Source organism: Portunus trituberculatus, chromosome 38 (assembly GCF_017591435.1).
Source record: "Portunus trituberculatus isolate SZX2019 chromosome 38, ASM1759143v1, whole genome shotgun sequence".
Lineage (NCBI taxonomy): Eukaryota > Metazoa > Arthropoda > Malacostraca > Decapoda > Portunidae > Portunus > Portunus trituberculatus.
Window position 1 is genome coordinate 1925001 of NC_059292.1, and position 15000 is coordinate 1940000.

The following is a 15000-nucleotide window of genomic DNA, read 5'->3' on the forward strand; positions in this document are numbered from 1 at the left end:
TCTTTCCCATTTCTTTTTGTCTTTGTCTTCAAACACAACTACTGCTACTACTACTACTACTACTACTACTACTACTACTACTACTACTACTACTACTACTACTACTACTACTACTACTACTACTACTACTACTACTACTACTACTACTACTACTACTACTACTACTACTACTACTACTATTATTATTAATATTGTTATTATTATTCTCAGGCTTACTAGTTAAAACCCTATTGAATTTAGATAATAGATTGGCGAGTCAACAAACCCAGATACATTACATCATTGTCCGTATAACGACACACACACACACACACACACACACACACACACACACACACACACACACACACACACACAGCCAGACTCGTGAGGTTCAGTGGGCGGTATGCAGATGACAACCACCGGAACAGATTTTCAGGGAACCACTCGCAGACCTCGCTTCGTTTGGGTTCGTGGGATTTCTCTCTCTCTCTCTCTCTCTCTCTCTCTCTCTCTCTCTCTCTCTCTCTCTCTCTCCTTCGTCAGCAGTCAATAACGTGTGGTCTTCTTCCTAATTACCGCGAGGAAGTCTTACAAATCAAGGCTTCATTAGGGACCGATTTGACAGTCCAGTGGCAACATCTTCGCCTAATGAAACGGTGTGGTGGACGTAGCGCTCTCTCTCTCTCTCTCTCTCTCTCTCTCTCTCTCTCTCTCGGTGGGTCCTTAAGTAGGCTACGCACTGTTTGTCAGGCAGGGTTAGTAGCCGTCGTGGCAGCTATCCATTACTTGCCTGCTTGTTACTTCCCTGTCTTGGCTCTTGTTTATCTTTTCCGCCGAAACGCTTTGCTGGAGTCACTTGTCTCATATTAACTCGCTATATATACATTCATCATCAATAATTTAGTTCTCCAGATTTAAATACTGCAATAATGAATTTCTTCTGTTTTGTTTTTATCATTATTATTTTCATGGTGGCAATGTTGGCGATTATTAGTAAGTGAGGCGGAATTGGAATTTGGAAGGCTGTTGTTATGACTTGACGAGTGACGAGGTGCCTTCTGTGTCTGAAGCAAAACTGTCACGTTGGGGAAGAGTTGCGGCTTTCCCAGAATACTTGTAGGTTTATAGTACGTTCCTCCACACAGCTTCCATCGACTGTTATCGCATACAGTTAATTTCATGGATATCGGCAGCGGTTGAACAGTTAGTTGCCACCCACACCGCCACCTGTCATGCTTTATTCAGAATACCATGGTTGATTAGCGTTTGGTGTTCTGCTCAGGTACAGCCTATGTTTCCAGTGACTGATGGGTATAGTATATATTCTACTGTGTGTTGACATCCTGTTGAGTCTTATCATTCATTTTGTGGGTCTCAAGACACTCTAACACATTTTGGTTTGAGTAAACATCAGAGTGCAACCACTGATGCATTCTTTATTACTTAATGACAGACTGTCGACTTTTTTCCACATCTAACCACAATTTCCCTGTTATTTATTTGGCCATGTGTTTTTCCCACTCAGCTGTTGGTGGAGCGGCTGGACACGAGAAACGCCCTCAACTACACCGCCACCGTGCGAGCCCTGCACGAGGAGGCGTGTGGTGGTGGTACCCCGCCAGCACCAACCCCAGACCCCGCCCCGCTCTCCTTCGGGGAGGCTCGGGGCAGGTCATACTCTGCATTAGAGCCCCGCACGTCATCTTCCAGGAACCTGAGCCGCGCCTCGGAGCAGTCCGTCAGCGTGGAGGATCTAAGGGCAGCGCACCTGTCGCTGGTAAGGGCGTGGCGGCTGGCGGGGTGGGATCAAAGTGTAGCCGCCAAGAGGGTGAAGCAAATTACCTTAGCTTACTAATTCCTCGGCAAAACATGACGTTTTCTCATGATCTACTCTATGATTAGATCAGCAGTGAAATTAAAACCCAATGAATTTTGGCCTAATTTAACCTGCACCTGGAATGAAGATATGTTATTTCAATATTAACCATGCTGTGTTATTGACTGTGTACTTTATGCAGTGGTCTATTAAAGAACATTTATATTTCAACATTCACAATTGAATTTTCCTGATATAATTGTTGGGTGAATGAAAACCGTTAAACTTTGAAAAGTCAAGAAGAATTGGATTCTGTCTGAATATGAATTGACCCTGACCTTTGCCAGCAGAGTGCGGTGCATAACCCAGACAGTTTGCCTCGGTCAGCCAGCATTCTGGGCCAGAGCAGAGCAACGCCACGCCCCACCCCCCGGACATCACTGCATGAGGGCCAGGTGAATGATGCAGGCTTCTACTTCTTGCACCAGCACCACACGCTTATTGTGACGCTGATGTGACACAGGAAAGAGGCACAAACTCTCCTACATTATTCATATCTCATTTACACACCAATTTAATCCATTGTATGAGATGTTAGGATAAATATGACAACTTTTACTTCATGTCATTTTTATGTACATATATACAAAATAACCTGTACCAACTAATGTCCTTGCTACAACTAGATAAATAGACACAAATTTAAGTCATCCTTTCCTCTAGCAGATCTCCAAGGAGGCTGAGGAGAGGAGTCTAGTGAGGGCCAAAAGAACATTTCATTCTCTTGGGTCACTCAGCACTACCAAAGAAAACGTGCCACCTGCAACCAGCACTCCCACCAGCACCACCTCAGCACTCCACATGAGCCCGATCCAGGAGGCACCTCAGGGTAGGCCGGCAGACCAAAGTGGCTCAACAGGAAAGGCTTCTTGTGGGGTGGAGCCCAAGACAACTGTGACTGTGGGCCGGAGTGCCACGGTGGCTGGGGACATCAAGGTACATGGCTGAGTATGTTATCGGGTGGAAAAGAACAATACCGCTTGCATTACTGGCTTCTGTTTTGGCACATGGATCTGTGTAAAGCCAGAGATCCATTGAGTGCTGGCTGTTTGTGATTCAGCTAGGACATGGATCCTTGTTACCTGGGTTTGCTGTGGACCATTTTCATTCAATCTTTGTTTTAGTGTTTGGTTTTATAAGTTTATGTATTGGTATTAGCCAACTACTGTGATGTGTGGCACCCTTTGCCTTGCCTTTGTGAAATAAAAATAGTAACAGTGCTCATCATTAGAGTTGTCACTGGGACTTCATTGGTTATTTGAATTTTTAATACTAACACTGCTTCTAGTAGGATGGAGGTGCATTAAATAAAATTATTACATCTTTGGCAGCTCTGCCTTAATGTTTGAGATGGTGTACATAGATGGCAAAAACAACCTTTACTCATCATAGTGGAGATGCCCTCTGCCAATCCCTCACCTGCTAGGCTCTCAATACATGCTTGGCTTGCACTTACATTGTTGTGCAGCTGTCTGACTAGACAATGGATCTTGGCAAAGCACTGTCAAAGGACATCACAGTCATCACATCCCTCATCAAAGCTGGACAGATTATGCTGGTCATCACAAAGATGCATGAAATGAATGACAGAAGGCTATAATAAAGTACTATCCACAAAAGAAAAAACAGCAGGAAAGTGTCCTAAACTTCCCTTTGCATTCTGATATTGCTCCACCATAAACTAGAATGCAGTTGTGCTGGGTAATGAGTCTGAGAACATTGGCGTGCTGCACCCTGAACAATCTTAGCTTGCACATCCATGCATTGCTATGCAAAGTGTAGTTAGTGTCACCCACAGGAGAGGAGTCTTACTTTTTGTAACAAATACATGCCCTGCACCTTGGTCAATGGCATAGTCTGATGTGGAGCGATAAGGCAAGCTTTGTAGTAATATATAGCAGTCGGGTTGCATGTTCCAATGTCTTAGCAATGACCATTTTAAACCCTTACAATTTACCAGCTGACAGATATCTTTATTTGTTTATAGTGAGGGGGCTGCTTCACCTGTCACGGTGTGAAAGCTTTGTTACCCAAGAACACCACAGTGAATGGAGGAGCTTCATTTTAAGTGCACATGACTACCTTAATGTATGGTGGAGTTCCCTATCATGCTGCCAGATCAGTTAAGCAAATTTCCCTGACTTGAACCCTATTAAGAATTCATAGCCAGTTATTAAAGGAAAGTAGCCTCACCACAACTGCTTTATAGTGGCCAGACTTCAAGCTGTGCTACACCACCTTTGGAAAAGTTTCCTCCCATATCATGATGCTTGCTGACAGCCTTCCTGCATGTTCAGAAGAGGTCAGGAAGTATGAGGAGGATGTCCACAAAATTACTTAATAAATTTCTCTTGTATATTACCTTGTTTGAATTGCTTCACATATCGTGGAGGCAGGGAACAACAATTCCAGTGATGACCACTGTACATACATTTATGCTGTTGATTTCCGTTAAACTTATTGAATTAGAGATTTTAGATATATGGGAACATTATGACAAGTTGTGAAGGTGATGAAGGAAGACACAGGCTTGGAGGCGATTACTTTATTGTCAACTAGTTTTGCTGGTAAATTCACACAGCTTGCCTGCTAGCCATATTCTCTTGAGGAAACTAGTCAAGAATTAAGTACTTGCCTTCTAGCTCACTTTTTCCTTCACCAACATCCACATAATGAATATAACAGCATAGGTTTCACTTTAATGCACAGGTGAAGTCTGTGTGCTAACACACATCTCCAAAGGTTTTGACTTCATATACTCTGCAGGGTGGTGAGGGCCGGGTTGCAGATGAGGGGGTGAGGCGCCAGCACAAGAAGGTTCCACCCAAGAAGCCTCCAAGGTCACGTGCCATGTCTGTGGACAATCTCCTGTAAGTAAAGTGCTTCCTGTGCAGTGAGGAGGAATTTGTTTTTGTTCAGTATAATGAAAACTTCATCATCACATTTCTTGTCTTCCACCATTATCATTAGGGAGGTGGTGGCATAGTGGATAAGGTGGTGAGAGTGGGATCGGGCAGATGTCCACACGTAGGTTTGAATCCCACCACATAATGCTTTGAAGCTATGCCATTTGTCAAGTGGTTTAAAGTTACCTATATGCCACCATGATACCCAGGTTCCAGATGGTTACACCAAAGATGCGCTTGGGTGGTGATATGGGCTCTAATATGGGTACCACTATAAATAAAATTGTCAGCGCCACTAATGGGCAGAAGCTGAACAGCGCTGCCCACATATACTCTTCAAGTATTCCTACAGGCACTATAGGCCATAATATAAAAAATTTAAAAAATCCCTTTGGGGAATAGATAAGGATTTGCAGTTCTTGAAGTTGTGGCTTGTGCACAATTTCTAGGTTAATGAAGGTTTCTTACTTTTTAATACTTAATTTTGACTAAAAAATAGATACATAGATGGCAATACATATTTCATATAGCACATTTCATTAACCACTAATCATCTGCTCTGGTATTGAAACTTCTCTTTATCTACTGAGTGTGTTATCAAATATAAAAATTAAGAATTGTTGTGATATACATAATTGGAGGGAATGTTTTCTGAGAAGAGATGAGACATTTAGGTCATTACACTGCCAATATCACTGACTAGCATTGTACCTTCACTCCAGGAACACTGAGGCTGATACGAGGCAGAACCAGTGTGACGCCGTTCCCAGGAAGCGGCGGCTGGTGATGCGCACGCCATCCCGCCTCTACCGCATTGCTGGGCCGGAGGCAAAGGGAGCCGGCAGCTGGGGTGTGTCTGGAACGCCTCACATCCTTGGTCCAGAATTTGTGGTGCGCAGCAAGGATCCCCCAAGGGTGGTCAGTCTCCTGCAGGATACTCAGGTATTGTATCAGTGTCCCAATGCAGGATGTGTTATTTATTTTTCCTCACTCTTTTTTGTATTTTCTGAAGGCGAAACAACTAATCAGTGTTTTGCTATGTGAAGAGTGATTGGATACAAGATTTTGGTATTCAGTGAGTGTCTGTGTATAATTTCCATAGCTTGGCTCATTATATAAAGCAGAATTGTTTAAAGCACCAGAAGTAAGCTAGAAATCTGAATTGGAAAAAAATATGTAAGCCCCAAATTTTACAAGATCTATAATTACAATGGAACTATGAAGAATTTAGACTGTTATGAGGTTTGCCCATTGATGATGCCTGGTGAGTGAGCGTTGGTTGTGCAGGTGAGCGTGGTGAAGAGAGTGACAGTGGTGCTGGTGGCGGGAAACAGGCTGGAGGTGGTGTGTGACCCGGCCTCCACTCGGGTCAGCCATGTCCTTCAGGTTAGTGAAGAGAACTCCATTTCCTAAAACCACTATAATTCATTTGATATAATTTTTTTACCATAAAAATTTAGTAAAGTAACAAATAAAATATATAAGTAAAACCATTGTCTCAGTTTATTGCTTCATATATTGAAATATATATGTGATTGATTAGTTCTGTCAGTGTGGGAGACATTATTGTCAATAGTGAAACACTGGGTTGTTCAGGCTGTGCACCGGACAGAGAGTCTCCCCCTGGCGGAACACCTGGGCCTGGCCGTGCTGGGCAGTGGAGAGTTTCACTTTGTTGCTCCTCAGACAAAGCTGTACAAGGTGAGGCACAGGGAGGGAATTCAGGCTTATGGGTATGCATCATTGTCATCATCATCATTATTATACACAGAGGTCAATGAATAATGATAAAGATAGCAATAGTGATCACAGTAGACCACACTCAGGATCACATACATAACACACATTGAGAAAAGAAAGGTTACTAAATATCACAGTGAAATGTAGTGTTTTTTACATTGGAAGTATAGACATGTGGAGTGAAGTGAAGGAAGAAGGAAGTGATGAAGCTAAGTATGTCTTGAGATAGACAGGATGTATTTATTGTGTGTAAATGTGGAGGAAAGAACCCACCATGCACTATGATATACATACTAAGACTGTTCCCTTCCTGTGTGTGTGCAGGTGGCCCCGCCTGGATGGAAGGAGCGCCATCCCACCAAGGACGGGCTCATGCAGGACAACTTCACGCTGCATCTGCGCTTCATGTGCTATGCAAGGTGAGCTTTGCTTGTTCACTCAGGACAGCTTTGTGACCTCAGAGTTACCATAATGTCACACACAGCTGCATAAAATTTGACTTGCTTGTTTAATTTTATAGGGCATCTAGCCAAACATTATTCCATCTATTTTGTCTTTTTTTTCAGCAAGTCATGAGCATACTTTGCTTATTCCTTCTTAAAATCTTCTCTATTTATCTTCTTCACACACACACCTATGGAATAAATTTTGGTTTCCTTGTGATTTATTTAATTCAGCACTGCCTCTAGAGTGCATTGTAAACACAACATTATGACAACTTAACTGTGATTCTTGATACTGAGTCACATTTGTGGCATCTCAAGCAATTCTGAGTATTAACACATCTCTGGAAGCTGTAATAATAATGATTGTCAGTTTGGGTTGCTGTGGTCTTTCTGATCACATCTGTTCTGTCTCCTTTGGCAATAAACTGCAGGCTTTGAAGTTTTGTCACTATTTAGCCATCATGAGGGAAAGAAGATGTGTGCTTGAAAATAATTTTTATTTGTACATTGTTAAACATTATGAAAAATGTGGTGTCTAAACTAGCCAAAAGATTATCAGTTGCAAGTTGATGTAGCAAATCAAGGTTCAGCAGACAGCAGAGTCACTGTCTTCACTCTTGGCCATAGGCTGAGTAGTGTTGAGATGACAGAGAGCAGCAGCCGCCACCTGCTGTACCTGCAGCTGCGCCACGACCTGCTGGAGGGTCGCTTGCTGCTGCCCCAGGACAACCTCCTGCAGCTAGCTGCCCTTGCACTGCAGGCTGAGTTTGGGGATAGGAAGGATCAGGTGAGACCAAAGCAGATTAAATTTTCACTTGTTATTAGTAAGATACATATTTATTGACTTATAGCAGGTTAAGGTGGTGGCAGTCTTGGTTTTCTTTCCTTCAATCCTGATGTGATGTTCATGTCACATTGACACAGATGCAGTTCATTATTCAAGCTGTCCTACCATAGTCCCTATAGTCTAATAAAAAGGATACATTAACAAACCTTAACAGTTAAGTAGTTTAGCTCATAATGGTATGTTCTGATTTAGACTCCTTTTATTGATCTTGATGTTTCAGAAATTTTTCCTTACACACACTATGTTTTAAAGCACATTGGCTAATTTTTTCTTCTTTCCTCCATTCTTTTATAAAAGAAATGCAAATCCTGTTTCAAGTCAGCCATTATTGCAACCTAACACGTGTTCACTTCACAGGACCAGAGCTACTTCTTGTCTGAACACTACGTCCCCGAGTCACTGCTGCGAGGTGGCCAGGCAGCAACGGTAGTGGGGCAGCTGCAGCAGAGGCATGCAGCACTGGCCGGCCTGCCCTACACCATGGCACAGTGCCGCTTTGTCTCCATGCTGCAGGCTGCCCCACACTATGGCACTCACTACTACCATGTCACTCAGGTAAGCTGTGTGTGTGTGTGTGCACACATGACTGCACATTTTGCAACAGAAGTGCAGCAGAGAATTTCAGCACAGGGATCTTGCAGCTTTACAGAGTAAGGTAATGTGAGCAGTTTGTGTTGGTTTTATTTTCTCGATGTGAGTAAAATACTACTCATGATTGCATTCTTATACTGTATATGTAATATTTGTAATTGTTTTGTGATAAGTTTGTTTTTGTCTGGACTTGAAGGAAGCTGTGCTTGCTTATGTGATGTGCCTCTGTCTCTATCTATATCTATAAGAAGCAGTAAATAGACTGACTCCCAAGCCAGCATTGTGGAGCGAGTCAGGCTTCCCTGTTCTGTTTGGTATTTCATTAGATCATCAGTTTTGTTATTTTCCTCCAATTGGATTACAGATCATGGAAGTCACGGTGCTTTTGAGGAATGTTAAGATGAAAACATAGTTCATTTGTTATTTAACTCATAAATTGTCATTACTTCATTGCTGGATTCTTGATTCAGTTCATTTACTGATAATTTTGTTTTTAGTTATTGAGAAAGTATATGTATAACTTTTGTCTTTTCTTTATCTATTTCTTTTTCCTCTCACGACTGAGGAGTGAGTCTGTCCACACGGCAGTGAAGCTGGCAGTTTGTGGAACTGCATACATAGCTGGATCAATTACACTGCCTTGTATGGCTTCCTCTGTCTTATGCACTTTCAGATAGTCATTTTGTTCTTACTTTTATTATACTAATTCTGTTATGGCAGGTGTTCTAGCTTTGTGCTGTGCCTTAAGGCTCATGCTAGAAAATTTTGATTTGTGGAAGTGTTGTCCATATTGATTGTTTGTTACACTGTTGTGTACAAATGCCTTCTGGAATACCATTTCTTAGGTGGGTGTGCTGGAAGAAACTGGCAAGTGTTATGCACATGATTTGTTGGTACAGTAAAGCTGTACATCAGATGTTGCTTCACTGAGTTTCTTCTCTTCATGACATGGAGCTAAAGTATTACTAGTTCATCATATTGGCTTCCTCTCTATTGATGCCTCTGACACTTTATTTTCTGGGAAATAAATGAAATTAGTAATTGAACATTTTCACTTAATTGATACTTGGTAGTGATATGGCAGATTATTTCTTTGTAACTGAAATATTAAGGAATTTAAGCCACCTGGACTGTTTGTTTCTACCTGTTAGAGGTGTTGCAACTTAAAAGTTTATAATTGCTGCTTTGGGAGTCAAATGAAATTCCTTTGTGATTGTGTTGTGTGCAAAACACTCTCAACTTCAGCATATTGAAAACTGAGAAGTGTTGAGAATTTGCATTGTGATGAGTATCCAGTTTGCTGTTACACCTTAGCATTGATGTCTGTTTTGCATTGTTTCCCCTTAGTAATTGTGGTGAGCCTTTCCTGTTAGTATGCTTACAGTCTTCTGTGAATGTTTCCTGCGGTGGTCACACTGCTGTGCATTGTGGAGCAGCCTGAAGGTGAGGCCCTGTAAGGTAACATGCTTGGGTGTGTGATGAGAGCTGCCTCCCCTCAGGACAAGGGCCGGCAGCAGTGGTGGCTGGGGGTAGGAGGGGAAGGGGTGCTGGTGCTCCCGAGTGGTCCTCTTGGCCCTGAGACGGTGGCCAGGGCTGCCATCCATCCCTGGGCCACTGTCAAAAGGCTGTCATATGCCACACACAGACTCAACATTGCTCTCAGAGGCGCTGACAAACCAAGCAAGATTAAGTTTAACCTCCAGGAAAACAGGTGAGTGTAGGTCCCCAGGGTGGTGGTTCTTAGCAACAATGACTGTAGCTTACTTACTTGCTGTGCCCCTTGGCTGGTTTCCTCTTACATCAGTGTCCTCCCCCATGCTCTTCCTCACTGCCATTGCATGTTGTCCTTGCATGTATCTACTTGTTGTCTAAACCTGTTGTGTCTTGCTGACTCGTGTGTGTAATGCAGCCTCTTGTGTTTTGGATGATTTGATGGATCTCGTTGTGGTGTTTGCTTGGTGGTCTGATGGGTCGCTCCTCACACGGGAAGGTGTTAATGACTGGGAAAGGTTGGTCACACTTACTCCTCACTGGTTGTATTTAGGTCTCATATTTTCTTATGCACATTTTTTCATTTCTTTCACCTGTACCTTTCTACTTTCCATGCTTATTTTCATTATTATTCCATTTTCCTTCCATTTATTGTCTTTTTAGTTATATTTAACATGTTTTATTCACTTGGCTGCTTTCATTGCATATCTCTTACATTTAAAAAAAAAAAAAAAAAATTATTTAATTTTTTTTTTACCTAATACACATTGCTTAATTTATTAAACTATTGCATTCTTTTAATTTTTCTCCTTTCACTGCACTTCTTATTAGCAAATGCCATCTTCACATCCTTATTTCCTCTCATCCTCTCACCTCCCCCTCCCCTGGGATGCCACTGCCTGTTACTCCACTTCCTCATTCCTCCTTCCTCCCTCTCATATAATCTGGCATGTTTATGTAAGACTTGGAGAGAGAGAGAGAGAGAGAGAGAGAGAGAGAATGTGTGTGCAGGGCTTCCCTCTCCCTAACTGATATTGTCATAGAGCTGCTGCCCTCATGCCTCCCACTCACTCTGCTCCCTCTGTCCCAAGCCACAAGGTAGGCAGTGGCAGCATCAGAGTAGAGGGAAGTGGCTGTGCTGTGTGTGTTGCAAGGAGACTCACTTAGCAAGCCAGGAGGGAGAGAGAAGCAAGTGTTGTGCTGTGAAAAGTAAAAGGAACTGATTAAGATGTGAGGAAGAAGGAGAAGTGAGAGATGGAAGTGTGAAACAAGTGCAGGGATGTTGGATTGTCAGTGTTTTATGGGAGGATATGAAGGGAAAGGCATGACTGTTGCTCTTTAGAGGAAGAGCAAGTGTAGGACAGGTGACAGAAGTGGTGTGAGCAAGAGGAATAGAAACTGCAGTAAATGTTGTGTGAAATATCTGTGCATTAAATAATTACTGATCTTTGCAATCTCCCCAATGTGTTACTAGGAGCCGCCACGTGTTCTACCTTGCCACTGTGCACCAGAGTCTGTACCGGGACTCGGCAACCCAAGCCTCCCAGCAGCAGGCAGCCAGCAACACCTCCTCTGCCGCCACCACTGCCAGGACCAGCCTCTCCTCCGCTGATGCTCTTGAGGATGTAGTGAACTCTGGAACCTGTCTTGAAGCCGAAGGTGGTGCTGAGCCCGCACCTGGGCCAGCAAAGGTGTCTGCAGCCCCAGCAGGAGACAGGAAGGGTGTGGCTCACCCAGCGTTGGCGGCAGCATCAACACCCGGCCACCAGAAATCCTCCGATAGTCTCTCTCGTGAAAACTTCCTCTCAGACATCCTATGGTGCACCGGAGGAGATGAGGCAGACGAGGTTTTCTCAATTGAAAACCTTGAAAATGATTACCAGCAAAGACTGAGAAAGACGAGAGGCATAGGAGTGACAGCTAGCACGGCTGACACACAGACCGAAGAAAGGAAACAGAGAGGGAAGTCAGGTGGTGCTGGTGAGAGAGTAGAAGGAGATGCAGGAGTGGCAGAAGGAAACAAGGTGTCTCCACCCAGAGTGTTCCACCAGCGGTCCAAGAGCAACGTAGAGAGCAGCAGCCACAGACTCGGCTGTGGAGCTAATGTTGGCAGTGGGGTCAGGCCGGAGCTGACCCGAGAGTTTGGCAGCGACGAATCACTCCTCTCCTCTCCAACCAAGGTGAGGATAGTACTTATTGTTTTCTTTCCTTCACAGGATACGCTTCACCTTCACATTCTGTTGACTTAATATGTTGTCATGCATTACTTATTGACACAACATATCCTTGTCTTCCTCTTGGCATTCTGTGGTCAGTCATTGTGTTCTTTTCCTTGAATTGTGATGTGGAAAATTGTTGAAGTGTGAGTGTACTGTGTGCATCACAAGCTGTACTGCTGTCTACTGAAGGACTGTGTAATTAAATTAGTTTATGGCTTTTATGAGTAAGTAATTCTAAAAATTTAAACACCTCGCTGTGCATTTCTTTTTCATAATACTACATGACTGTAATACTGAGTGGCGCAGCAAGAGCCCTCTCCTTTAAGAGGATTGAGACCGAGTTGTGAGGGAATGTTTGTAATTGTGTGAATGTAAATGTTGTCTCAGGTAATAGCCAGTTGTATATGTACACTGATGCTTTCTGGCATTTTTAGATACCAAATATTCACAATGTTCTCAAATTTTTATAGCTTTATAGGTCCTCTCTCTTAATTAATCTTGTCTCATTACTGTCATCATATAATCATTGGTCATCAAACATAGCTTTATTTGTCAATTAAGGCTCTTTATTTCACTAAATACATAAAGTTCCCTCTCTTTATCTTTCCTTTCAATGAGAGAATCAATATTCCCATTAACATGCGTTCTGCAGTGCTTCCTTTCATGGGTCTCAGGTTACACATACATTGTTAATCCTCTGTGCTCCGCCCTCCATGCTTCCCTCCACCACCAGGGCAGCGGGGGAGTCAGGATGGGGACCAGGGTGTCGGCGGCAGCCCTGCAGAAGCGGCGGCAGCACCAGCACCTCCTGGCCCACCACCTGCCCAGCCTTCAGGAGCTCAACACGACACCCACTGCTGTAGTCGTCGGTGAGTTAGATTTGATGCTGCTCCTGCTGAGTATTGTGTGGCTGTGACTTGCAGGATATTGAGTGTGTGCTGAGGGAGTGTCAGTGTCACCAAGGCGTAAGTAAAGGCTCCTTGTCTCCCTCTCAAGTGGATACATTTGTTTGATGATTTGATTAATGGAAGGTTCATTGTCGGTGGTTGAAACAAACAGGAAATTCCTTATTTGTACTATTGAATTATCAGCTTGTACCAGTATACACACACACACACACACACACACACACACACACACACACACACACACACACACACACACAAAGAGCCAAGATTCATGTGTACATGAAGCCATAAAACACATGATAGGGACTCCATTAATCTCCCCACCCCTACCTCTCTCTCTCTCTCTCTCTCTCTCTCTCTCTCTCTCTCTCTCTCTCTCTCTCTCTCTCTCTCTCTCTCTCTCTCTCTCTCTCTCTCTCTCTAGGTGGATGTGTTGCTCTTGTGTTGTGACTGATATGAAAGACACTTGCATTTGAATTGTGTTGTGTTGATGACAGCAACAGTCTTGCATTGTGTCGTGTGTTGTTACACAAGGAACAGCAAAATACTGGTCAGTCAAATACATGTATTATTTTTTTTATGTAATTGCTTTTTTATTTATTCTTTGTACTCGTTTTCTGCTTCTCTCCACCACCACCACCACCACAGTCATCATCATAGGATTCATTCATCAGTATCTTCGCTGCTAACTTTTTTTTTATTGTTTGTTTGTTTATTTACATTGTGACGTATTTTGTATTGTGATCGAAATTTCCGAAGTGTGGCTGTGACCCGAGGCAATGCGAGGCAGTTACTAGGTCAGCGTGTGTTACAGCAGCCCGGCGCCGCCAGCTGATTTTTGTTTACGCGTTGCCAGGACAACTTCCCGCCCCTCCGTTTGTGGGGCGGGTCGCCGGGGCCGGGACGCTCCTCCCTGGCCTCGGGCGACAGTTTCTCACGCGGGAGTCGTGGTGTAGCTCGGAGTGAAAGAAGTGCAGTGTTGAGGATGTGTGTGGGAGGCAGTGCCACGCTCCACTGAAGGAGGCGTGTGTGTGCCGCGCCTTCACAGTCCAATCAACTTGTGACGTCTTGTAAATTAACTGTGTGTGTGTGTGTGTGTGTGTGTGTGCACGTGTGTGCGTGTAGGTGGGTGGGTAGTGACAGTGTTGTGTCTGGTTTGATCGGCACGCGAATTTGGCAGACGTGTGTGTGTGTGTGTGTGTGCGGCATTCTATCCAGGTCGTGAATATATAACAAGTGAAGTGAGCGTGTCATTGATCGTCCCACAGGCGGAACGATCCCAAAATAGACGAGACAATGAGGTCGAATGAAGGAAGAGGAAAAGGAGGAGGAGGAAGAGCGGAAGGAAAAGCGAGCGTATTGTTATTAATTAGAGCTCCCCAGGTGTATTCCCGCGGCTTTTGGTAATTAGCGTATAATTTTTACTTCTACTGATTCTTACATTTTATCTTGACTCTTCGATGGAAACAAACATATATATATATATATATATATATATATATATATATATATATATATATATATATATATATATATATATATATAACGCATTGAACTCTAGACTGTAACATAAATATAAAGAAAAACAACAACAACAACAACAATGAACCACTAATGACTTCAAATTCGTATATGTAATGTTGTTACTCTTTACAGCGTAGCTCGTCACAAACAGCCTCGGAAGGGCCAACAAGTCAGCTGCTGATTGTTCTTTGTTTTCACCTCAGCGCCTTCCTTTCAATGCTTAATCTTTCACTTGCTATTTTGTTTATTTGTTCATTTATTTTCGTTTTGATTCATTTTACTTGTTCATTTATCTATTTATTTATTTATCTATCTATCTATCTATCTATCTATCTATCTATCTATCTTTATTTGCTTGCCTTGTCCCTTTCCATCCACCCCATGCTGCTGTACAACCTTCGATATCTATACCCTCTGTTCAGAAACGCTTTGCTCTCTCATCACGACTATTTTCAGAGGCCAAAGAGATT

The 15000-nt window shown here is 43.1% G+C and overlaps 2 protein-coding genes across 5 annotated transcripts in view; both read left to right on the forward strand.

The window, feature by feature from the left end:
• Nucleotides 1-3115, forward strand: part of LOC123515060 — a 134643-nt gene extending 131528 nt beyond the window's left edge. The window contains exons 5-7 of one of the 4 annotated variants that reach the window (XM_045273451.1): nucleotides 1508-1759; nucleotides 2146-2253; nucleotides 2522-3115. In XM_045273451.1, coding sequence (XP_045129386.1) covers nucleotides 1508-1759; nucleotides 2146-2253; nucleotides 2522-2806 — 645 coding nt within the window. In that variant the 3' untranslated portion in view covers nucleotides 2807-3115. The remainder of the gene's footprint in view (nucleotides 1-1507; nucleotides 1760-2145; nucleotides 2254-2521) is intronic. The other 3 variants (XM_045273454.1, XM_045273453.1, XM_045273455.1) reach the window with 3 other exon arrangements.
• Nucleotides 3116-4121: 1006 nt separating this feature from the next.
• LOC123514558 (tyrosine-protein phosphatase non-receptor type 13-like) overlaps nucleotides 4122-15000 on the forward strand; it is a 46307-nt gene continuing 35428 nt past the window's right edge. Inside the window, exons 1-11 of the mRNA XM_045272499.1 lie at nucleotides 4122-4160; nucleotides 4625-4728; nucleotides 5487-5706; nucleotides 6052-6150; nucleotides 6361-6465; nucleotides 6829-6923; nucleotides 7578-7737; nucleotides 8155-8352; nucleotides 9888-10099; nucleotides 11354-12059; nucleotides 12832-12967. Of these exons, the coding sequence (XP_045128434.1) occupies nucleotides 4122-4160; nucleotides 4625-4728; nucleotides 5487-5706; nucleotides 6052-6150; nucleotides 6361-6465; nucleotides 6829-6923; nucleotides 7578-7737; nucleotides 8155-8352; nucleotides 9888-10099; nucleotides 11354-12059; nucleotides 12832-12967 (2074 nt within the window). The remainder of the gene's footprint in view (nucleotides 4161-4624; nucleotides 4729-5486; nucleotides 5707-6051; nucleotides 6151-6360; nucleotides 6466-6828; nucleotides 6924-7577; nucleotides 7738-8154; nucleotides 8353-9887; nucleotides 10100-11353; nucleotides 12060-12831; nucleotides 12968-15000) is intronic.